This window comes from Chiloscyllium punctatum, chromosome 8 (assembly GCF_047496795.1).
Source record: "Chiloscyllium punctatum isolate Juve2018m chromosome 8, sChiPun1.3, whole genome shotgun sequence".
Classification (NCBI taxonomy): Eukaryota; Metazoa; Chordata; class Chondrichthyes; order Orectolobiformes; family Hemiscylliidae; genus Chiloscyllium; species Chiloscyllium punctatum.
The window spans coordinates 75,150,519-75,174,208 of NC_092746.1; the positions used below are offsets into that span (position 1 = coordinate 75,150,519).

General features: G+C 40.7%; 1 protein-coding gene across 4 annotated transcripts in view; it reads left to right on the forward strand.

Moving 5' to 3' along the window:
- Nucleotides 1-23,690, forward strand: part of znf804b (zinc finger protein 804B) — a 594,959-nt gene that overhangs the window by 424,731 nt on the left and 146,538 nt on the right. Inside the window, exon 1 of one of the 4 annotated variants that reach the window (XM_072575818.1) lies at nt 1,187-1,290. The exons of the other annotated variants lie outside the window; for them this stretch is intronic. Coding sequence (XP_072431919.1) covers nt 1,282-1,290 — 9 coding nt within the window. The 5' untranslated portion in view covers nt 1,187-1,281. Of the gene's footprint in view, nt 1-1,186; nt 1,291-23,690 lie in introns of those variants that run through there. 4 annotated transcript variants of the gene reach the window in all.

Genomic DNA, 23,690 nt, shown 5'->3' on the forward strand with positions numbered 1-23,690 from the left:
GCCGTGGTCTTATCGAATGTCAAAGCAGTCTCAGAGAGCCAAGAAGCCTCCCCGAGTTCCTTGTTCATGTGTTTATATAGCAGTATTGCTGTTCCTTCACTGTCGCTGGGTTAAAATCCTGGAACTCCCTCCCTAACAGCACTAATGGTGTATTTGCTCCACAAGGATTCCAGTGAATCAAGGAGGCAGCTGGCCACCACCTTTTTGTGGTAATTAGGAGTAGGTAAGAAATACTGGCTTTGCCAGCAATGCCCATATCCCAAGATTGAATGTTTAAAAAAAACTAGGAAATGTGATTCACTCCAATTTACCAGTTCATTTAAAAGGAAATGTTTATAAGCCCAAATAGTATTCTGGCTTAGGACTGAAGATCCATGCACCCTTGAACTAATTGAACCTTTATAAAGTATAGTTATGACATTGCTAACTCCCAAATATTCTGAAAAGAATATCCAAGTTTGCCCTAGTCACAGAACCAGGAAGAGAATATAACCTAAACAACATCCTCTCGACCATCACCAAAGCAATGGAAGAATTCATTGATTGTGCAATTGAATGGAGTTACTCTTCTCCAACCATTTAAAATCTTTTATTGAGAAATGGAATCAGCAACCACAGCCCACCATTCTGAGCTGAGGGGACTCCCTCTGCAGGGGCTTGGAGAATACACGCAGTGCCAAACAGTGTCCATGCCTTAAGTTATTGAATGGAACTTGTGTCCATTGACTGCAATGATTAGCGATTTTTGGATCTCTCTAACATTATCACTCAGTTTACTCAGTTGTCAAGTGTCTGATTGATGAAATAGTTGTTGATCGGCAAGATGACTCATAATCCTTTGATTATAGTAGTATTAGGCTGCCTGTCATTTAATGGGTTTTACTTGTCACTATTAATTCTTCTTAATCTTGGTCTGTATTTGGTTAGTTGAGCTTTATTACTGTCATAGCACATGTCACTTTTCTGATGAAGTGAGGAGTTATCCTTAAAGTTATGCAGATTAAATACAATAGTTGTTTATTTCTGAAAACCTTTGAGATGACATTAAGATGATTATTTTGTTGATCAATTATTCACATTTGTAATGGTATATTGGAAAAGATCTCCCATTACTTACTGGGAAATAAAGCGCTGTCACAGCAGTAATCTTCCATGACTTAATCCACCAAGCAAATGTAATTGACAGTGGTTCAGGCAACGGTTTTTATTTTCTATACTGTCCTTCAGCAAACAATTGCAGATCTTCACTTTTGAATCTCAGACCTTGAGTTTCTCAAACAGATGATACAGGTATGAAGAAATTATTGTGAAATGATGTACCAATAACTACTTCAGTGAGCTGAATACATTGTTATAATATACTTATAAAGGTAGCTCTAAATGTTTTGGATGACTTTTACAATAGATCCGGATAACTGGAAGAAATTAGGCCTTTCAACTCTTGTCAAACCCAACGTTTCATCAAAGACCCGAGCAAATCATATCTTTTTTTAAACATATTCTTTGAAAATATTGCAGGAGTTCCAGTGCATGCAAAAGTAATCTCCTGATTTATGTGGGAACAAATTTCTCAAAAGCTTTAATAGTGATTCTAGCACAAAATGTAAGAGGAAATTAATAAGTTTGAAGAGAAAATAGCAATGTGGAACAGAACCACCTTTGCTACTGCACTTTCCAGGTTTGCTGGAATAATTCAATATTCAATTCAGAACAGCATGCTATATTGTATTTCAGGTGACTGCTTTGGTATATATTTTGAGTTTGCTTGGGCTTGAAGTCTTATCTAAGCATTTGATAGATAAATATTTCGGATGCCTTTCGATGCTTAATAATAACATTTAAATTAATACAAAGCTGCTGAATATGCACTTCATAAATATTGCTGTTCAGAAATAATGATGCCCTGCTGTGTAATTAACTAATAGAGTACATGGAGCCAAATTTGACACAGACTATCAACTGATTCCAAAATTAGGTCAGATATAAAAGCTGAATTTTCAGTTAGAGAGGAGGGTGTCTGTCAAATTTTTATAAAGGCAGAAATAGCTGTTGTTGCTTGAATCATGAAGTCATAGCATAGTTACAGAAAGGGAGCATTCATTCTCATGTTTATGCGGGCTGCCCACAAGAACAATTCATTTCTTCCCACTCTTTACAAATGTGCATTCTTCAGGTAACTATCCAATTCTCTACCTCAATTGATCTCACAGGCAGTGCACTCCACATTCTAACAATTTGCTATGTAAATAGGTAGTGACAAACAGGGTTATTTAGATCTGAGATGAAGGTCAGGATTTTGGTTTTGGGTCAGACTTTAGATGGGATCAAATTGGGGGTCACAAATTTGCATTGCAAGGGGAACAGTTCCCAAGTAATGAGTTTCCTCAAATCGGCTGACTAGTGGCCAAGCATGGGCTTGTAGAATGCCGGGTTGGAGAGCCAATAAAAGGCCCAACAGTCCAGAAGAAGTAGAAGCTGCTATTTTTTTGAAACAGAACATTTTAGCTGTGTGGAAGTTGTAATAAACTAGATGCTAAAAATAATGGTAGACATCAATGGAGTAATGTCAGACAGGTCCAAATAAATAACAGTTTGCAAGATTAATGAATTTTATTTTGTTTCACATTTTTGTGTTGCACAGAGTGTTGCTCCCACTAGACATGACAGTTTACATGAACAAATCTTGATGATGTTTGTTGAGGAATATAAAGTAGCCAGGACACAGTAGCTATCTCCTTTGTTCTTCATCAAATAGTACAACAGGAAATTTACATCCACATGAAGGGTATTGAAAGTTAGCACGTGATAGTGCAGCACTCCCTCAGTACTGCATGGGACTTCCTTACTATGGATGCTGTACTCAAATCCTGGATGGACTCCAGCATTGGCTATCACCTTATATTGGCAAATGGTGTGTGGTGTTTGGATGGTTAGCTCGAATGTGAAGTATAAAGTTTGGTTGCTAATAGTCCCAATGGAAGATCTGGTCCATTGGACCACATTTTAATATGGCCAGTAATGGGAGGAATCACCTTGCACCTTCTGTATTTATAGAACTGGAGGGTCATCCCAGCATCACAAAGATAAATTGAGCGATAGGCTGTCTCCCCTTTCACTACACCATCAACTGTTAGCAGAGCATAAGGAGACTAACCTAACTATAACTGCCCTAATGTAACAGTCAAGATCTAATGACCATCATAGGATCTTGATTAACATATTAAAAGATCCTACTACGATGTAAATTCTGTATTTCTCCAGCTGTCTCTAGCATCACCCTATTCCCACTTGCCAAAACCTGCCTCAGAGGAGGTAGCTTTCAACTTCAGTGAGCTAGATAGTAGTGATAGCAGACTCACATCCTGTTGCACATCTGTATTCACTTTGGAAAGGAAAATTGTGGTGACACCTGCAACAAAAAGACAGCTCACAATAACTAGTTTGCCAATCCCTTGCTGAGGTGAAGAATGTTTGGTATCATATTGAGTTGAATTTGATCAGCAATCGGATGAGTATTAATTTTGTGGTGTTTTATGGAAGATTCCTCTCTGTGAGGCCTGCCAATATTACTCTCACTATTTTCCCATACTCACCTCATTGCCTATGACCAAGTCTCCTGTGATGCCACACTCATCTTATGTTCCACGGGTGTAAGTACTCACCACTGGTGGAACCTCCTGGGAGTCTTGGCACTGGTGCCATCTTTGAAACACTCCCATTTCCTTGGTATAGCATTGTCAGCCAGAAGTTGCCCTTGTTCCTGCACGTAGTGGGAGGGAAACCAAAATCGAGTACATCTCAAAGTACATACGTGGCATGGCTGACACTTTACCGTACATTCAAGTGCACTGCAATATTTGTATTGCTGTTTAAGAGCCAAGCTACACAGCTAACTCACCTTAGGCCTTATCGCGTCTTAGAACTCTGTGGAAGGGAATAATACTCTTCCAAAACTCCCAGTGCAGCCCAATATTCTCTCATTGTTCAATTCAGGACCATAATATACAGGAAAGCCTTCAAATGGTTGAAAAATATCTACCATGTGTCAAATCAATTCAGCAACAGCCAAAGTAAACAGCTAAAAACAAACATAAACTGTATTTGCATCTGGAAACAAAAAAGGACTGCTTGCTTTCATCCAGCTCTCATATACTGGAACTGGATGTCATGTCAATCCTGACGAGCTTGTTGCACTTGACACTGCTGTGTTCTATTAGGCAGATGATGATGTTCCTCCTTTTCTATGTCCTCATCTTGCACCTCCCAACTCTGCCATGTCCATTACGTCTGCTTCAGTTTGGCAGAGCACAGTATGCTTGGATTATGCAATCCACACCATCCAGGATGCTGTGCAATGCTCCCTCAGACCAATCCAAGCATTGGAACCTCAACCTCAATGTCCCAGATCTACTGTATGCTCCACAATAGCGTGGTCCAAACATGGGCATTTTTGTAACTATACTTGGCCTCAGTTAGGGGGGGTTGAGTAACAGAGTCATGGTCCCTGGTGGTGGAGGGTAGCCTTGCCTCCTAGTAAGCATCTTTTTATAAGGCATTCAATCCTTGACAAATACTCCTGTATACATTGGGACATGGGGTACAAAAGCAAGGAGCCCACGGAGTTCCTCTCCATGGACCTTTGACCTCGGGACCTTAATCTGACCAATGTAACACATGAAGTACTGTACAAATATAGTCGGAAATTGTTAAGGTGGTATGATTAGTGATACCTTATCGTCTCACCCCACATCACTCAATGAAGGCAGCAATGTAAAAAGAGCATGTTATTGATTGCGTTGAGTTCAAGACAAGAGGAAATCAATTCTGTGCCCTATGCTGCTGCTGATATTTCAGATTGTCTGCTGGATTGTGGCCCACAGGTGTCACTTAAGATCAGTTCTGCTTCACAGAGATGACTATCTTCAATCTGCGATGACTAATGGTACAGTCAAGATTGCTTATGACCAGGATTTGTATCCCACACAGTTGAACATTGCATACATTTCATGTATAAGATGCTATGATCAGACAACTTCATCCTGTATTGAGTCAGTGCAGATCAATGTCATTGCCCCTTAAAGGACATTACATCACTCATAAGTAGAGCCTACATGCTCAGACAGAAATAAAACACTTCCTCCACCTACTCTGGATATGGTTGTAGTCATCTTCCATTTCAATAATGTTTACAAGTCTCCTGAATAAGGAAGGCAATACAGGTCAAACTTGATACAGTGAGTCACAGACTCAGCTTGGTATCAAGAAGGTCTGCACCCTCAAATCTCTGTGTTCCTCTTCCCTGACACTTCCTGACTAGCCCATGGCATACTGAGTCTTCACATAGTTTTGCACATCTCTGAATTATAGCTTCACCTCTCAACATTACCCTTGAGCTCAATACAGGGTGAAGTTGTCTGATCAAAGCATCTTATACGTAAAATGTATGCAATGCTTGATATGTGGGATACAAATCCTGGTCATAAGCAACCTTGACTATGTCACTGGTCATTGCAGATAGTCATCTCTGTGGCTTAGTTGGATTAGTCATACCAACAATCATGCTGTATTGTACCCCTCTTGAGGTCAGGGTGGTGGTGACCATGGCCTCGCCCACATCACCTGCAGTATTCCTCCAATGCACTATCATCTTCCCTCATTTGTAATAAGACCCCTCCCTTCACAATTACTGTGTCCTTTGCATCGCATTGTACTGTCTTCAGTCCCCAGAATCATGTTTCCCAGCTTCCCCACTATCGTGCATTCACTGATTAACTCCCTTGGACTGACTGCAGGTGGACCGATGTCTAATTTGGATGGAAATCCCCAACTGATGCGTGATTCAACCCTTGACCTATCTGTGCACTGTTCTCTAATTGATTTCCCACGACTGTTCAACTCTGGTCTCCTCACTATAGGAAGGATGTTATGAAGCTTGAAAGGGTTCAGAAAAGATTCGCAAGGATGTTGCCAGGGTTGGAGGGTTTGAGCTATAGGAAGAGGCTGAGTAGGCTAGAGCTGTTTTCCCTGGAGTGCTCTAAGTTGGTATGGATCATCTGACTGTGACTATGCAAAGTAGCTGACTGAATGTATCCAAGTCCCTGGACTTGACTTCCTTGGCTGAACAGTATCTCCCTTGACTTCACCAAGGACATTCAGGGGAGGCTACAGGCTGGTGGTATTATTGCTAGACTGTTAATCCAGAGACCCAGGTTATGTTCTAGGGAACACAGTTTCGAATTCTGCCACAGACATGGTGGAGTTTGAATTCAATACAAATCTGGAATAAAGACTCTAATAATGACTTTGAGTTGATTGTCAGACCTATTTGGTTCATCAATATCTATTCGGGGACAAAACTGCCATCCTTACCTGGTCTGGCCTACATTTGACACCAGACCCACAGCAATGATTCTTAACTGCCCTCTGGGCAATTAGGGATGGGCAACAAATGGGACGAGCCAGTGACATCCTCATCCTGTAAATGAATAATAAAATAATTTTGGTTGATGTCCATACAGAGTGTTTACCGTGGACACTGCTGTCACATTGGGCAGATGTGGGTTTGATGTACCACAGTGATCATGTCCACTACCTTGACTGATACCTGCTGACCACCTATTAAACTGCCTGGGTTTGTTTCTGTGTTAAAGGACATGGCAAGACAGAAATACTGTGAGCCTATAACACAAGGCACGACTGAGATGTTGTTGGCGTTCAATTAGGCACAAAGTGATAAAGCACTAAGAAAATACATGTAAAGCTCTGAAATGCACTCTGGTCAAATCTGTGAGCTGGTGCATGCCATAGTATGCAATTTGTCCTGGCAGCAGCATTCCAATGAAAGGTGCCAGTACACTCCAAAATGATACATTGAAATTCAGAACTGTGTTGGAGATGTGCGACCAGGGTTTGATTGGATTGATACATGTCTGATGTCTATATCTGTGATTGGGAAGTGGGGCTGGGGGAAGCAATCCCAATCTGTGGAGTCTGCCCTAAGTTGGTTGCAACTGTTGTCCAAGATGGAAGGCCAGAGGCAAGCTGCAGTCACCAGATAACTGATGAAAATGGTCACCATCTAGTTTTTGCCCAAGGGTGAGAAACTGCTTATTAAAGAGGTGAGATAAGGTGAGATCTTAATGCATGCAATTAGGCCTCAACACTTGGTTGGAGAACTAGACTTCATGCTCTCAATGTTGAGAATCTCATGACTGCCAATCTCACCCTATATCACACTAATGCCCATGTGTTCAGAGGCCAGGGAAATGCTGCTCCTATAGCAAATAGTACTCGCTAGCATATGCTCCTGACAAACCAGGGGTGAGTGCTATTTGCAGGCTCCGCTTTCAGCTGCAGACAAATATAATTTTACATGGTTTCCAAATGAATTATGGTAAAAGATTATAAGAATATATTTAACCGATTGTGTAGCTTCAACAAGTTCATTGATCCTTTCCTGAAAGGCCATTTTTGTGTGGGATTTCAGTAATGACTATTATTCATTCCACTTGATGTAACTTTATGGAATAGCTAGTCCAATTACCAAACTTCGCACAGAAATATTTAATATGCTAAAATTAATGTATAACAAAGAACTGTGGATGCTGGAAATCTGAAGCAAAAACAGAAATTGCTGAGAAGCTCAGCAGGTCTGATAGCCTCTGTAAGCAGAAAACAGAATTAATGTTTGGATTCCTGTGGTTCTTCAGTTCTTTGTGTCTATGCATCAGAAGTAATATGCGCCTGGTATCTGTGGCTGAGAGGGCAAAGCACTAAAAGGCAAGGTAATGCAAGGCAGGGATGTTATGAGTATCTGGTGGGCTCATAGTGAGTGAGCGAAGAACCCAGAGATACACCCTGTCCAATGCATGAACTGAGTGCATGTCCCTGAGCCCCTGGTGTCTATGTTGTAGTGTTGCAATGATAGTTGCCTGTGAAACCTGAGATGCAACAGTGAAGTGCTAAAGCATTCTGTAATTGGTTTTGGAGATATGAGATATGTGATTCTTTGAAGCCGGCACATATCAGATGGCAATGTCCATGGATGTGAGATGCATGTGGCCAGTACCCATGGAGCATGTCCTGAAATGTTGTTGTCCAGGGTTCAACATGAAGGTTCTTCAGAGAAATTCGTGAACTGTATCTGTCAGGTGCCTGCTTTGGTTTCAAAATCATCTTCTTGATGTCTTACTTGTTTGGTGAGTTTAGTAAGAAAGGAAGCTGAATAAGATGACTTGAGGCCATTAATAAGGCATTTAGCAATTAATACTCCCCATAATCGGCAACTTGCTGCTGCCTAGCAAGAATCTGGCCTTGCCACAAATTGATATTGTTGGAAGTGGAAGTTTAAAATAACGTCTTCTGGTTTGTTGTCCTCAATGCTTAAGAAATCCAAGGATATGCTTTTGTCCATCTAGTTGGCATTAGAAGAAAAATGTGTTCTCCCAAATATTTGAAAGGCTATAGAGGGAAATTTATCTTAATGTCAGAATTACATCAACCTAATTTAACTTGGGAGCAAATATGTCAAGGAAATGATGAAAGGCAGATCTGGTGTTTACTAATGGCTGTGAAAATGTATAAGAAATTATTGAACCTAGTGGGACAGTGAGCAAATAATGATAAAATTTAGCATGATCTGGAAGTCAGAAATACCCAAGATCCAGAGCTTTGCACATATCACTAGAAAAGTTAAATTGAACTGTGGTTAAGTAAATGAAATGCACATCAAGAGCATGAGAATTTTAGCATATATGTATGTGTAGATTGATGGAATACTTTAAGTACACTTGTCATCACCATTTATCAACAGTGTAAGTAACAAGAATGATATTAACTATTATCTGTGAACTAAAATACAAGAGCCTGATCTGACACTGTGATACCTCAGTGCAACTTCTCAAGGCCATTTTGCATTGTCAGAGGCTATAATTTCACCAGATAACCATTCAAGTGACAGTCACCTTTGCTCATAATTTGTTATGCTATAGAGGGTACTAAAGAACCCTTTCAGTTTGTATCATAAATTCAAGTTCAATAACAATGTAAATATTTTAATGTTTCCATTTGAGAAAATTATTGCTAATTCCCTTAAAACTATCACATAGAGCAGAATCTTATTGGGATCTGAGTGAGATGGACTACAGCAAGATTTGTGGCAGAATCAGATGAGATGTCCAGTGAAACAGATCTGGACGTCAGTAACATGTAGCTCAATTTTATTACTGAGTGCGAAGCAAGTTTCTTGCGAGGCAACTGCAAATTTCTAACTCAGTGTGATTAAAGCATGTCAAAATGTTGTTGATAGGCCAACTCACCTGATTCATTTGCAGCTTCCTATTTTATCAAATGCACCGACCAAACTAGACATTGAGAATATTTGACATGGAAGCCAAAGGGAGTACCTGGTTAATTTAACTTGCCACTTGTTTTAAAGGACATCTTTGTTGGATGCCAAGATATGGAGGTGCCAATGTTGGATTGGGGGTGAACAAAGTTAGAAGTCACATGACACCAGGCTATAATCCAAAAGATTTATTTGAAATCACAAGTTGCTGCTCCATCATCCAGTGAAGACACTTTGGGCAGTCTGAGTCCGAATGCTGTTCTCATAAGGGGTCAGAAGTTGAATATCAAGCAACCCACCACCCATGTTATCGAGTTATACCGGAATAAGCCCTACTGCCTACCATGTCTATACCAAACAAAAACACCAAACTGCACCAATCCCATTTACTTGCACTTGGTCCATAGCCTATTATGCCCTGGCATTTTCTCTTAGAGGGACACACTAGCCCTGAATTCTCATGACACTACTTTTAAAAGACTTCTACTTACCTGCAAGTAGTTGCTCCTAGTCTATTTTTGTCACATGCTATCTAATGGTATTGAAATTGGCCTTCCCCCAATTTAGACCCAACTTCTGCACTATCCATATCCCTTTCCATAATGATCTTTGAAACCTACAGAGCTATGGTCACAATCCCCAAAATGTTAGCCCATTGAACCGTCACCTGGCTTGTTTCCTTAGGATTAGGTCTAGCACTGTCCCATCTGTCGTAGCACCATCTATGTACTGGTACATCTTGATTCTTGCTTCACTTTTGTGAGCTGTGTTTCCTGCTGGAATGAGAGAGAAGCAGTTATTAAGGAAAATGAAATTGGATTGTAGAGCTGTTATTTTTGGTGCAGGTGGCCTTGTCAAGTCAGTGGGAGAGTGTTGGAGTGGTGTCAGAGATTGGGGTGTGTGACAGAGAATGAGGGAAGTATTAACGAGACAAAGAGTGTCAGCCTTCATGGAGACAAGTACAGTAACAGCCCTAATGTGGGTAAGGAATATCGGAGAGAAGATGGTGGTATCTTTGGTGGTGAGGTGAAGAATGTTATTGACTTATTTCTTAAATTGCTGGTCGTTTCTTCAGATAGCTGAATTTGTGCAGTGCAGGTGGAAACTTGAGATCAGGTCTGGTGTTATGGCTTCCACTGCCTCCATTACATCCCATCCAACTCCACATCCAAGTACCTCTATGCAATTGTAGTACAGATCTCTCTGTATGCAATGTTTGGGACAAATGTAAGGATCCATAGAGGGGAGCTGTGGACTGACAGTGCTTATCTGCATGCATAATAGGCTTTTAAGAATAGAGAAGGCACGAATGATATTGCTCTTTCGGTAGATATTTTCTGAGTGGTGAGTTGTTCTGGGAATGGTTCGAGGTAATGTGAGGCTAGAATAGGATGTGAGGAATGCTGTACAGACAGGTTAGGTAATTACTGTGGTACATTTGATAAAATAAAGTGAGAAATATCACTAGGCCTCATGACAGAAATCCCTCCAAAAACTCAGCACATTTTAATTTTAGCCAAAAGAAAAGGTTCAGCCCATAGTTCCTGATGATAAATAAGTCTCATGTTCAGGACCATTTGCTAAAGTGCTTCTTCCATTTCTATTTTAAAGACTAAATTTATTTCATGGGCCTGGATGTTAGGCCACGCCTGGCACACCACTTCTCCGGCCTAAGTGCTATGGCTAAATCCACCTATGCTTTGCTATATTGCCCCACAGTCATTGGATTGTTCATTGTCTTGAGATGGGCATTTTGCTCCCATTTCCAAGATCTGGCAAAAACAAATGTGGTGGGTTGGGAAATGAGCGCAGCACCTTGGGTGTCAGCTGCAGCACTGAGAGTAGTGGCCACTGCTGGAATTGTCTTTGATCCCATCCACTGATGGCAATCATTGGTGGAGCTGAAAGCAAAGGTAACTGCGGGCAGGGAGTGGAATCTCTGAGGCCTGGCTGGCAGCTACCTGCAGGAATTGGGTGCGAGGTTTAGGGAGACCACTTGTTAGGACCTCAGTGAGTATAGAGGTGAGAGAAGTGAAGACATTGACGGGGTAGCATTGAGATTGCCAGGAGACCCAGATGGAAGGTGACTATTGCCCTTGCTCACCACCCACAGCATTACATACAATTTTACATCCCCCTCACGCCCCGCTCCAACCCATCCCTGGGGAAAAGAGGAGAGGGTAAGAACATGAACTTCAATCTACAGAAAGAATAAGTTGTGCAGGTTGAAGCAGAAAATGGCAGAAATAGTCATCTGGAAAGCTCATTGATCTGAATTATTTGCAACCATTTAATAATAGGGGTGAACTCGCGAACTAAACAATTGGTTTACCAACAAACCAACCTGCCCCGTTGTGATATTCCACTGTGTTAGCAAGCTGCTAGTGGGCTCTCAGTGGGAGCAGGTGTCCTGCCTTTCAGAGCTGCAGTCCAGATTGTAGTCACAGCAGCCCTAGAAGTCAGGATTGGCCATTTCTGGGATGACAGCCTGGCCCACGAGAAACACAGCCCTGGATCCTGGACCAAGGTAAGTTGGGGTATTGGCCAGGGACAGGGACAGGCACATTGCAGTGCAGACTGAGTGGAAGGACGTAAAAACAATGACTGCAGATGCTGGAAAGCAAATACTGGATTAGTGGTGCTGGAAGAGCACAGCAGTTCAGGCAGCATCCAACGAGCAGCGAAATCGACGTTTCGGGCAAAAGCCCTTCAGGAAAGGACGTGCAGCCCTGTCTTCTGGAAGGTGGACTCTGCTGTCCTATGTGTAACCTTTGAAGGTGGTAACTCTTCCTACCTTTTCCATAGCTCCCATTTTAAAAGTAGTTATTTTAAACAAGCTGCTCAGGCTAAGTATGACACATCTTTGGGAAAGGTGGCAATGGAACCCAAACCTTCTGGTCCAGAGGCAGAGACACTACGACAAAGTTACAAGAGGTCCATACTTTTATGGTGTAGTCAAGGTAATATTGGGACCATTTAAACTTTTAATAAGCTCAATTAATCCTTAATTAGGACATGAGGCAGACAGGCTAGAAACATCTTGGTGCACAATGTTGTTGTCCTTACCTCAAGGCTAGAAGGTCTGGGTTCAAAATCCATCTGTCTCACCAATGTCTCCAAAGTGGACTATGGATTTTGATCATCTATCCTCACCTCCCCCATCGTGGGGTGAGTGGAAATGTGGTGGATCAGCCACATGCCACACCCCCAGCCAAAGGCATGCCCATCAGCCCATTATTCTCTTTCTCCCCCCACAAATGGTGTCTGACCTGTTGGAGATTTTCCAGAGTTTGCTGTTTTCACTCAGAACTCCAGAATCAGTAGTCTTTTGTTTTAGTTATGGAGATAATTTATTTGGGTCCAATGCTCACATCAAAATAACTTGAACTAAGTAGTATGTTTTATTTTCAATATGACCACATTCTTAAATAAATATTTCAAGCATTGCTCCAGCATTGAAAGAAATCATACGTCTTTATAGAAAGTTTGACTTCATTTCAATGGTTGACATATTGCGATCCCTTTCATAAATCAAACACTGTTAAGATAGTTAAATGAATAAATATTGATCTTTCCAGCCTTATGTTGTCTGTGAAATATTCCATGGAGGCACTTTGGCTAGTTTATTCCTCATAAAATGCATTTACCCAGGTGCATTGACTGTGAGATAAACAGAGGATTATTGTTCACACTTTGTTTTATTATAGCATTTGCAGATTAAAGAAACAACTCTTACACAACACAGTAAGTTACCTTATCCCTAAACTAGGCGGACTGCTTAAAAAACACATATATTTCCTGCTATGGTGAACTGCTGAGTTCAATTCACTGAGCTCCATCATCGGGTGCACTCAGGGTCTCGCTGACACAAAGGTGGGTCCCAACTGGAGTCGTTGCTATCTGAGTCTTCATTGAGGGAATTGCCAGCAGGTGTCCTACTTATCCCCACTTTCTGAGCCTTTCTGGAATGTTTCTAGCTTCAGCCAAGGGGGTTACAGGGCAGTGATCACAGCACCCAATGAGGTTAGGTCAGGTAACGTTAGGTGTATCCATCCCCTTATCAAGATATGATTACTTCATAGTGCCAAGGAGCCTGACGCAAATTGGGCATCACACAACATAATGGCCCTCCCTATTCCTCTGGTTGAGTACCTCTTAATTTGTTTTGGATCATAACGACCCTCCTGTTGTTAAGATTGAACAGCTCTGTTCAACAGGCAAGACAGGTCTGGGCTGACCGTTGTTGGCTTTTGACCTGTGGTAACCTTGGCCTCTTTGTATTCCACAGGCCTTGCTTGCAGAAACAATTTAGCCAATTTTATGTTGGGGCCAGTTGATTAGGCCACACTTATCTCAAGGTATTTTTATAAAATTGTATTATTAAAGCACTTTTATATTGGACATTATTTTCATTTTATTTATGAAGTAGCTTCTGGTATTAAAAAAAGAGAATACACAGTTTATTGTAAATATATCTATTTATTATATGTATATTTCAATGAAAAATACTTTCATAATAGTTTAGAAGCTGGAAAAATAGGTCACTGTACAGAAATAGCAAATATTCACTCAGTCCTGTACCTATCAGAGTAGGAAAATTATAACACTGCCTTCAGTTTTATCAGCATTCTGAGGTAAATATATTTGACTGATTTTAGTGCCGGGTAGATGGTATTCGGTCTTATTCAATAAACTAGAAATCTTATTTAAATTTATTATTCTACCAGATATTCTTTTCACTGGTAATAGCATTTCTTACTGATGGTGTTATCTTTTCAGTTCCTTATTAAAACCAGTTGTCTAATAGTTTTGTTATTTGACAATATTGTAATTGTGTGGGTAAATTCTTCCAATTTAATAATTGAGAGAGTTCCAGCGATCTCACAAGGAGAGAATTAGGTTGTAGAGTGTAAGGTTCTACATCTTGCCCAGAGTATTAGGAATCTACAGAACAGGTTGTCAATTAATGAGAGAGAGCTGGACCTGTTCCTAGGGCCAGAGCTCACAAAAGCATAAATAGGTAACCTTTGTTGGAAATCAAGTACTTTTGTGATTGTTTTACTGAATTTTAATTACCAAAAAGAGTCCGAGACAAATTTTCCAAGTTTTCTTTCCCTAGTTTACGCAGTTTTGGGCAAGTCAAGAGTATTGTGGCATACAAGGCATCACACACTAAATAGACTAGTGATTATTTGGTTGTAAGTTCAAATTTAGTGATAAGGTATGAAACTTAAACCTTAACTTTGTGGAACAACTGCAGGAATAATGGTCAAGAAAACATCTAATTGTTATATATAACTAACAGTTCAGGCTTGGAAACCTACAATTACGGATGGTCTGCCCCATATGGGATATGCTTCCTGCCATTTGTGCGGGAGGATCAGACAGAGTAGACATTGACTTAGAAACATAGAATAGAGACATAGAAGATTGAAGCAGGAATAAGACATTTAGACCTTCGAGCCTGCCTGACCATTCAATATGGTCATGGCTCATCATCTAACTCAGTACCATGGTCCTGCTTTCTCCCACTCTCCCTCTTTTCTCTCCCCTTGATCCCATCTGATCTCCTTTCTTGAAGACATTCAATGTTTTGGCCTCAGCTGCATTTGGTGGCAGAGAGTTGATTCATCATTCTCTGGGTGAAGAAATTTCTCGTCACCTCAGTCCTGAGAGAAACAAGCCTTGTTTGTGCTTACTGTTGCAATGGCTTTGCTGGGCAATCTCAAAGCATGTTCCCTGGGTCTGTGTAGAGGCAGACCAGAAGGGGGAGACATCAGCTGCTCGTTTGCCTCATTTGACTCCTCAGCAATTTGAGGGAGTTGAGAAGGCATTTTATAGACTGGCACCCAACTGAAGGCATTCACTGAGTGTTAGAGGGAATGGAAACTTGGCAAAGGCAAGAGTGGGCTGGGGTGGGGGTGGGGGTTGTTGGACCAGGCTGGAAGCCACCCTTTGCCTTCACCACTGAACTGCCTTGCCCTGGCCCTGCCTCTCCATGTATGCCCACACACCACTTTCAATCCCCCACCCCACCTCACCTGACCACACACTGCTCACCTGAGCCTGGGTCACTCCTGGGACACCAGTGAGTGGTTTCCCTGCAGCAGCTATGACCTACCCTGGTGTGCTGCTGAGCAATGGTGAGATTGCCTGCCACCAGGGTCTTAATGCAGGGAGAAGACCTCCTCCCCAGTGACAATCACTGTCGGATTGGCTCGATATACCATCCATAAATAGATGGTATGAGTTGCTTATCAGCACTTCAGCAGGCAGTCAAGACTCTCAACATCTCAACAAGATTCCACCCATGCTCATCATTACTGATATTAGTTTTTTAATCCCAGATTTATTTAAACTTCAACTCCGCAGCTTCCATAGTTGGACTTGAATTCATGGAGTTGATTTTTAACCCATTTAAAAACCATCCACTTGCAGAGGTCTCATTGTGTGTTATTATTATTAATCCAGGCTCTGGATTATGAGTGAAGTTACTCTACCACTATGTTTCCATATGGTACTCTGGCTATACTGATAATACAGCCTATAGCAGTGTCATCCAAATCCTTAGATACTGAAGCTGAGGAAGAAACAAGTATGATGAATCTGTTCCTTTCCTGCTCTATCTGTTCCTCACCAATTGTACTCACCCAGAAACACATCCAGTTTCTCGATGGTTTATGTATCTTGGTTTTTCCGATACAACTCGATGAGATGCTATGAGTTGTTGACATGGCCACAGATATTTGGGGTTCGAGTAAACTCTTTCGTCTTGCTCCAGAAGGAGAAGACGGCTATTTAAGTACTTGCTGGGAATGAAGGGCTTGTCAAGTGAGGAGCAGCTCAGCAGTCTGGGTCTATACTCTGTTGAATTTAGAAGGATGAGGGGGGATGCCATTGAAACTTACAGAATGCTGACAATGGACATGGTTTCTACCCATGGGAAAGACTAGATCCAAAGGCACAGATGCAGAATGAAGAGATGACCATTTAGAATTGAGATGGGGAGGAATTTCTTTGGCCAGTGGTTGGTGAAATGTGGAACCCATTGCCAAGAGGGCTGTGGAGGCCAAGTCATTCAGTGTACTTAAGAAAGAGGGCAGGGATTAGTAAGGGAATCAAAGTTTACAGGTGAAACCGGGAGAATGGGGTTGAAGAGCATATCAAATCACAATCAGATGGCAGAGGAGACTCGATGGGCAAAATGGACTAATTATGCTCCTATATCTTATGGTTTTATGGTCTTATGCTCACAAGTTTACATCTGCCTCAGCTATTCAGCTCGTTTGCACACTGGGCCATCTGCTTTACTATTCTTGGAACCTGCCTAAAATCTTTGAATCTACCTTTTTTATTCACTCGTAGGATATAGCTGACACTGCCTGAGCCAGCATTAATGCCCTTCCCTTTATGCTGTTGAGAAGAAGGTGCTGAGCTGTCTACTTGAATCCGTGCAGTCTGTCAGGTTCAAGTCGACCAGCAGTACTGTTAGGAGGGGAGTTGCAGGGTTTTTGATTCGATTTGAATGGTACTACTTATCCCACACCCCATACAGAAATTTCCAGGCCGATAGTTTTTACTAAAATTCTGCTGATTATGATTTTTTGTTGAATTTGATTTATCGTACAACTTTTCGAAATCATTGTTGCAGGTAGCCAGCTGGATACAATTCAAGTATCTGGGAAGTTGATTGAAACTTAACACTACTCTTTGAACTGTTCCAAGTGGACCTTTTATAATCAATATTCTATAACTTGGGACATTAGCCGAAGCAACTGAGGCAGTCAGGAGATTGTGTGCTTCGGTTATAAGTTTACAATCCCATCTGGTGTCAAACCATTCACTGGGCATTTCATTAAGGAAACTACCCCAGGCACTTTGTGCTAATGATGCATGAAGCTTATCAGAAAGTCGTGGAAATTAATGAACGAATTGGTTGCTTGCAGCTTGGCATATTCGATTTTATTTCAAACTGTCAGAAAGCAGGTTTTAAAATGTCACTACTATTTGAGATGATATTCAATCAATGCATGTTGGCTCTCAATATTAATTCCTTTAAGTAGGCAACAGTAAACTGATTGTTTTATCATCCAGAATATTACTTTAATGAATATTTCATTTCAAATACAAATGGAGTTCCAACACCATAAACTGTAGACACTTAGAGAGTTGTGCAAACCTAAGAGAAATGAGATAGCTTGACATTTATATTGTCAAAATGTTATTCTTTCTTAAGTTGATATTGTGCCTAACCGGTAAACAATGAGATAGCACAAAACATTATAAGGATTTTTTTTCCCGATCTCAAACAATGAAACATTGAATATAACTTAAGTTACATTTTCCCCTGCCCTGATTCTGTCCTGTCCTCTCTGTCTTCATACCCTCTTCAAGCCCATCTGGTCCAGGAGATCTACCTCTTTCTCCATAGATCCAATTCCCATTGAGCTCCTGATTTCCTTCCGGGCCCCTGTGTTAGCCAATTTTCTTAACAGTTCACTTTCTTCAGGAGTTTCACCTTCAAATCTGATGTTGTCATCCATCCTGTAAAATTTAAAGTTGATCCCTCCATCCATGCAAAAGGATCACACCACCTCTAAACTCCTTTTCCTCTAAAAAGTCCATAAACATGCTGTTTTTTTCCCAAACATGTGCTTCTTTCCCATAATGTTTGAATTCTTAGAATCAAACTTCCCCTCTTGCTGAGGTACTGAAATGACTCTTAACTGAATCCAAAACTATTTCCTCTCATGCTATTATTTCAGGCAACTCTGCCTTTAAATCATATTTGTAAAGTGAGCTCATTTAAATAATAAAAACTGAAAGAACTGCAGATGCTATAAATCAGAAATAAAAACCGAAATATCTGGAAAAGCTCAGCGAGTTTGGAAGCATCTGCAAGAGAAATTAGAGTTAACATTTCAGGTCCAGTTCTGAAATGTTAACTCTGATTTCTCTTCACAGATGCTGCCAGAGCTGCTGAGCTTTTCCAACAATTTCTGTATTCATTTATCATTTAAACAATAACTTTAATTTGTGATACATTTCGCCCTAATTCACAAAGTTTCAGCGTCAAATCCCACTTGAGGGCTTGAGCACAGAAATCGTGGCTGTCACTGAGGGAGTGCTGCAGAGTCTGAAAGGCTCTGTCTTTTGGATGAGCCATTTAAGCAAGAATTCGTCTGTTTTCTTGGATGGTTGTAAAATATCCCTTGACACTGCTTCAAAGGACAGGAGAGTTATCCTTAGCATCTTGGTCAATATTAATCCCACAAGCAGCATTGCAAAATCCGAAAAATAAAACAAGGAACTGCAGATGCTGGAAATCTGAAATAAATACAGAAATTGCTGGTGAATTTCAGCAGGTCTAGCAGTATCTATGGAGAGAAAGCAGAATTAACGTTTTGCGACCATCTTCAGAAGGGTAACTAGATTTGAAACATTTGAAACGCTTTTTCTCCACAGATGCTGTCAGGCCTGTTGAGTTTCTCCAGCAATTTCTGTTTTATTACAAAAACAGTATCATGTTGCTGTTTGTGGAGGTTGTGTGCAAATTGGTTGTCGCTTTTTGTACATGACAACAGTGGTAGCACTTGCAAGGTAATTTATTCACTGTAAAGGACTTTCAGACACATAGCCGTCATGAAAGCTGCTAAATAAATGCAAGTCTTTCCTACTTTCTTTTCATTGACGATGATTTATTACCTTGAAACATTTGAAAAGTCACAATTATATGCCAAATACTATCTTCAATATTGGAATGACAATATTGACCACTGCAATTGATCTTTACATTACTTACTTCAAAATTTTAATGTATTGTGGGTCTGATTTCATGAGCCATTAGATTTCCTATCTGAAGGATCCAGGGGACGGGAAAGGAAATAGATTTGCAGCGGTAATATAAGCTAACCTGAATTTTTAAAAATTGAAGAATCCAATCCTGCAAGTGCTCTCAACCAACGTACAATTAATTGCACTAGTGGGGCAGTCTTTCAATTTTTAAACGTGCCCTTTCAACAGCTTTGGCTGTCCTGGACATGTTAGTGTCAGGGGAGTAGACATTGTTCCCTGCAGCCAGAGTCAAGAGTCCCAAAGACTGTGTTGCTGCCTGGTGCCCAGGCTCAGGATTTCTCATTTGGGCTGCAAAGGAACTTGGAAGGGGGAAGATCCAGTTGTCCATGTAGGTAACAATGATCTCAGTAGAAAGAGGAAAGAGGTTCTGCTGAAGGAATATGAACAGCTAGGGGCTAAATTAAAAAGCAGAGTGAAAAGGTAAGTATCCCCAGATTACTGCCTGAGCCATGAGTAAATTGGCACAGGGTCAACAAGATCAAAGAGGTAAATACATGGCTCAGAGACTGGTGTGGGAGAAGGGGGTTCGAATTCATGGGGCATTGGCACCAGTACTGGGGAAGGAGAGAACTTTTCCGATAGGACAGGCTCCACCTGATTTATACTGGAACCAGAGTCTTGGCGAATCATCTAACTTGGGCTGTGGATAGAGCTTTAACCTAAATAATAGGGGATTCAGTTACATGGGAAATTATGAAATCAAAGGTAAAATATTTGCAGGGATAGGGTAAGGGGGTGGGTCTGGCTAGGATGTTCTTTGGTTAGGCTGTGGACTTGATGGGCTGAATGGCCTGCTTCTACACTATAGGGATTTTATGATTCTGTGAAAAAAGGTAGGACTGCAGGTTAGTGACAGGGGAGGGGGTGGGGGTTTGGGGGGTGGGGAGTTGGGAGCTGATTGTTCCCAGAAAACAAAAGGAAGGCACAGGATGCACGACTGTCACATTTTACCATGGAACCATAAAAGTGTGAGAAAATTGACAGTAGACAAAACTGAAAGACTTTGCATCTAACTACACAGAGCATTCAGATTAAAGTAAATGAACTGATGGTGCAAATCACAGTAAATCAAGGTCACAAGGATTAGTTGGGAGGTTTTGTTGCGGGGGAGCACAGCAGCGGTTATTGAAGTTTCCAGAACAAGTTGTAGGACAGAGAATATGTAAAGTGTCAGGAATTTAACTTCAGGCACAGGGGACAAGGGGACAACTATCAGAAGGAGGGGCTTTCAAAGTAGAAGTGAGGGTGTTGTACTTAAATGTGTACAGGATAGGAAAGCTTGCATTGTAGATTAGAATGGGCAGGCATGATGTTGTGGGTAAAACAAAGAAGTGGATGTAAGGGGATCAGGGCTGGGGACGAGATATCTAAGATATGTATGCTGCCAAAAGGTGCAGAGGGGCGGAGTTATCTTGTCAGTATGAAATAAAATTAAACCAACAGCGCGAAGCGATATAGAGTGGGAAGGTGGAAAATCTGGGTGAATAGACTTGAGGGACCACAAAGGAAAAAGTGACCCGAATGGGAGTAATTATCCAGGCCTTCTAGCGGTATTCAGGTAATGTAGGAAGAAAATAAATCAGGAGATAGAGAAAGCATATACAAATGGCATTATTAGTATAATCATGTGGGACTTCAATATGCAGGTGGACTGGGAAAATCAGATTGATAGTGGATCCCAATAAAAATAATTTTGTGGAATGTCTGTGAGACTTTCTTTGGAGCAGTTTGTGGTAAAGCCTACTAGGGAACAGACAATTCTGGATTTGGTGATGTGTAATAAGGCAAACTTAATCAGGGAGCTGAAGGCAAAGGAACCCCTTGGGGGCAGTGACCATAATATGATAGAATTCACCCTGCAGTTTGAGAGGGAGAAGCTGTGATGGTATTAAACTGAGTAAAGGTAACTACAGAGACATGAGGGAAGAGCTGGCCAGAGTTCATTGGAAGGGGAGCCTAACAGGGAAGATGGTGGAGCAGAAATGGCAGGAATTTCTGAGGTAATCTTGGGTCAGACTGCATTTGGAATATTCTGAACAATTTTGAACTAAGGAAGGGTGTGTTGGCATTGGAGAAGATCCAGACGAGGTTCAGAAGAATGGTCCCGGAATGAAGAACTTGTTGTATGTGGAATGATTGAGGACTCTAGAAGTGTACTTGATGAAGTTTAGAAGGATGGGGAGTGTTTGTTGGAACTTACAGAATATTGAGACACCTGGTTAGAGTGACGGAAGTCATGGATAAAATGCTTCCACTGCTAGGAGTGCTAAATGCCTTTTTAACCACTTAGTCTATGTATGATGCAAACTTCAAAGAATTATATACCTGACCCCTAGGTCCCTCTCGTCTACAACACTCCCTAGACCCTACTTTTAATTGTATAAGTCCTGACTTTGTCAGTTTTACCAAAATGCAATTCCTCACATTTATCCAAATTAAACTCCATCTGTCACTCTTTAGCCCATTGACCCAATTGATTAAGATCTCTTTGTCATCTTAGATAATCTTCTTCATTGCCCACTATACCACCAATTTTGGTGTCATCTGCAAAGTTACTAACCATGCCTCCTATATTCTTATCTAAATAATTTATATAAATGACAAACAAATGTGGATCCAGTACCAATCCCTGTGGAAAATTGTTGGGAAAAAAAACCTCCACTGCCACTCTGTCTCCCGCTGTTAAGTCATTTGTGATAAGGCTTCCTTCGGAAAGAAAACATTGTTTTCTGTTTGAATTCTCTTTGCTGGACATCTCCATTAAGGTGCACAGGCTATTTTGATTGCACCTCCCCTCTCTTTACTGAAGTAGCCTCAGGACTCTCCATTAATCTGAATATCTAGGGCCCAATTAGTGAATTTTGATTCATGGAATCTCTCTCTGTTCAACTGTTATCTTCTGGATGTATGTATTATACAGCTGGATGAACAAAGCACTTGACCATTTATTCGCCAATTAAATGGCATCATCCAAGCTAAAAAAGTGCAAAGTAAAGGTTTTTATTTCAGATGGATCTGACTTGGCTGTACATATCAATTTACCCAAGTGGATTCACAAATCACAGGTTTCGTACAAGCGAAGTAGTGTGGAACTGCATTATAATTGCTTCATTAAATCTGTCAAAATCAAACCTATTTGTGCGTTATGCACTAAAAGATGTAATACAATGCCCTTAGCCTCAAAAAACCCCAAAACTAATCGTATGACTGTGGACTATTGTTGAATGAATGTTACTAAATAACTCTATTCAAGGTAATGAGATTTGCATATTTTATATTGAGCGATGAGTTTGCTTTGACCTTATGCTCAGCATTTTATGCCGGTGATTCTTTTTCTGAAATCCATGATTAAGAAGCAAGTAGTCTAATGTACCCCTGGACAAGAGTACTAAGTCACTGTGAGGTTAAAGTATGACTCATGAATGGGATAGCGAGAAAAACTGGTTGGCGAGTTTTTAAGTTTCTCTGTATTCGTTGCTTTACAACCTGGTTTTCTTTTAGAAAGTAACAAGTTTGGGATGGAAAAGACCTACAATCAAGTCTTTAAGCCTTCTGGCATTTGTGGAGCAAATAAGAAAAGAAAATCATTCAAAATTCAATAGTTGATACCAGTGCAAGCCCAACTGATGAATTATATATTGCATTCCTTGTGTTGAATACAATATTAGAGAAACAGATAAATATGAAGTTTGCAGCTTGTTTGGCCATCTTAAGATTTGTAAATCGGCCGATTCAAATGAATTTTGGGCAATGATGCATTGCTGCTTTGCAAACATGTAAATTATGGGTAACACAACTAGATTGTTTGGTGCATTCATAGCTCACAGCCTCCATTCGGTCTACTTTCCATAATCTATTTTCTGAAATAATTCAGACTGTACTCCATTCTCCTTTCGACAGCCAAAGTCAAATGTCTGTGTACTGATGTGAATATATTCTTGCTCAGCTCCAGCTGTATCGATGTAGGATGCAGTTTATTATATATAAGTTGTGAACTGAAGATCCTGTGAAACTGTAAAGAGAAATTTTAGATACCTCTGTCAAGCAGAAACCCAGATAATAGAAGTCACAGCCCATTTGAAGAAATTATTATTGTTTTCACATTTTCTGGGCATTTGAAAGGCCCAACTGACTCAGGAAGCATCTGCTTGATGAAATGTAAGGTGTTCTTAAAATCCCAATGTAATTTTAGGAGCTCACTGTCTAAACTTAAAGTGTGGCTCATCACCTTCAGAGCCCTTAATAAGCTAATTTTATGCTTGTAGACTGTCAAATTTCTCTGTTATGATAAAAATAATTCAGGTCAGTGGCAAAGTGCGCGTTCACTGCTGACCCCAAAATATAGGGCAATAATTTTACTCCTGGTAATACTCTTCTTGAAGGCTGATCAAACAGAATAGAAAAAGACAGGAAATTCATAAGAGATAAATTCAGTGAGATTTATCTTTAATTCACCTGTGGGACATGGGCTTTGCTGGATGGGCCAGCA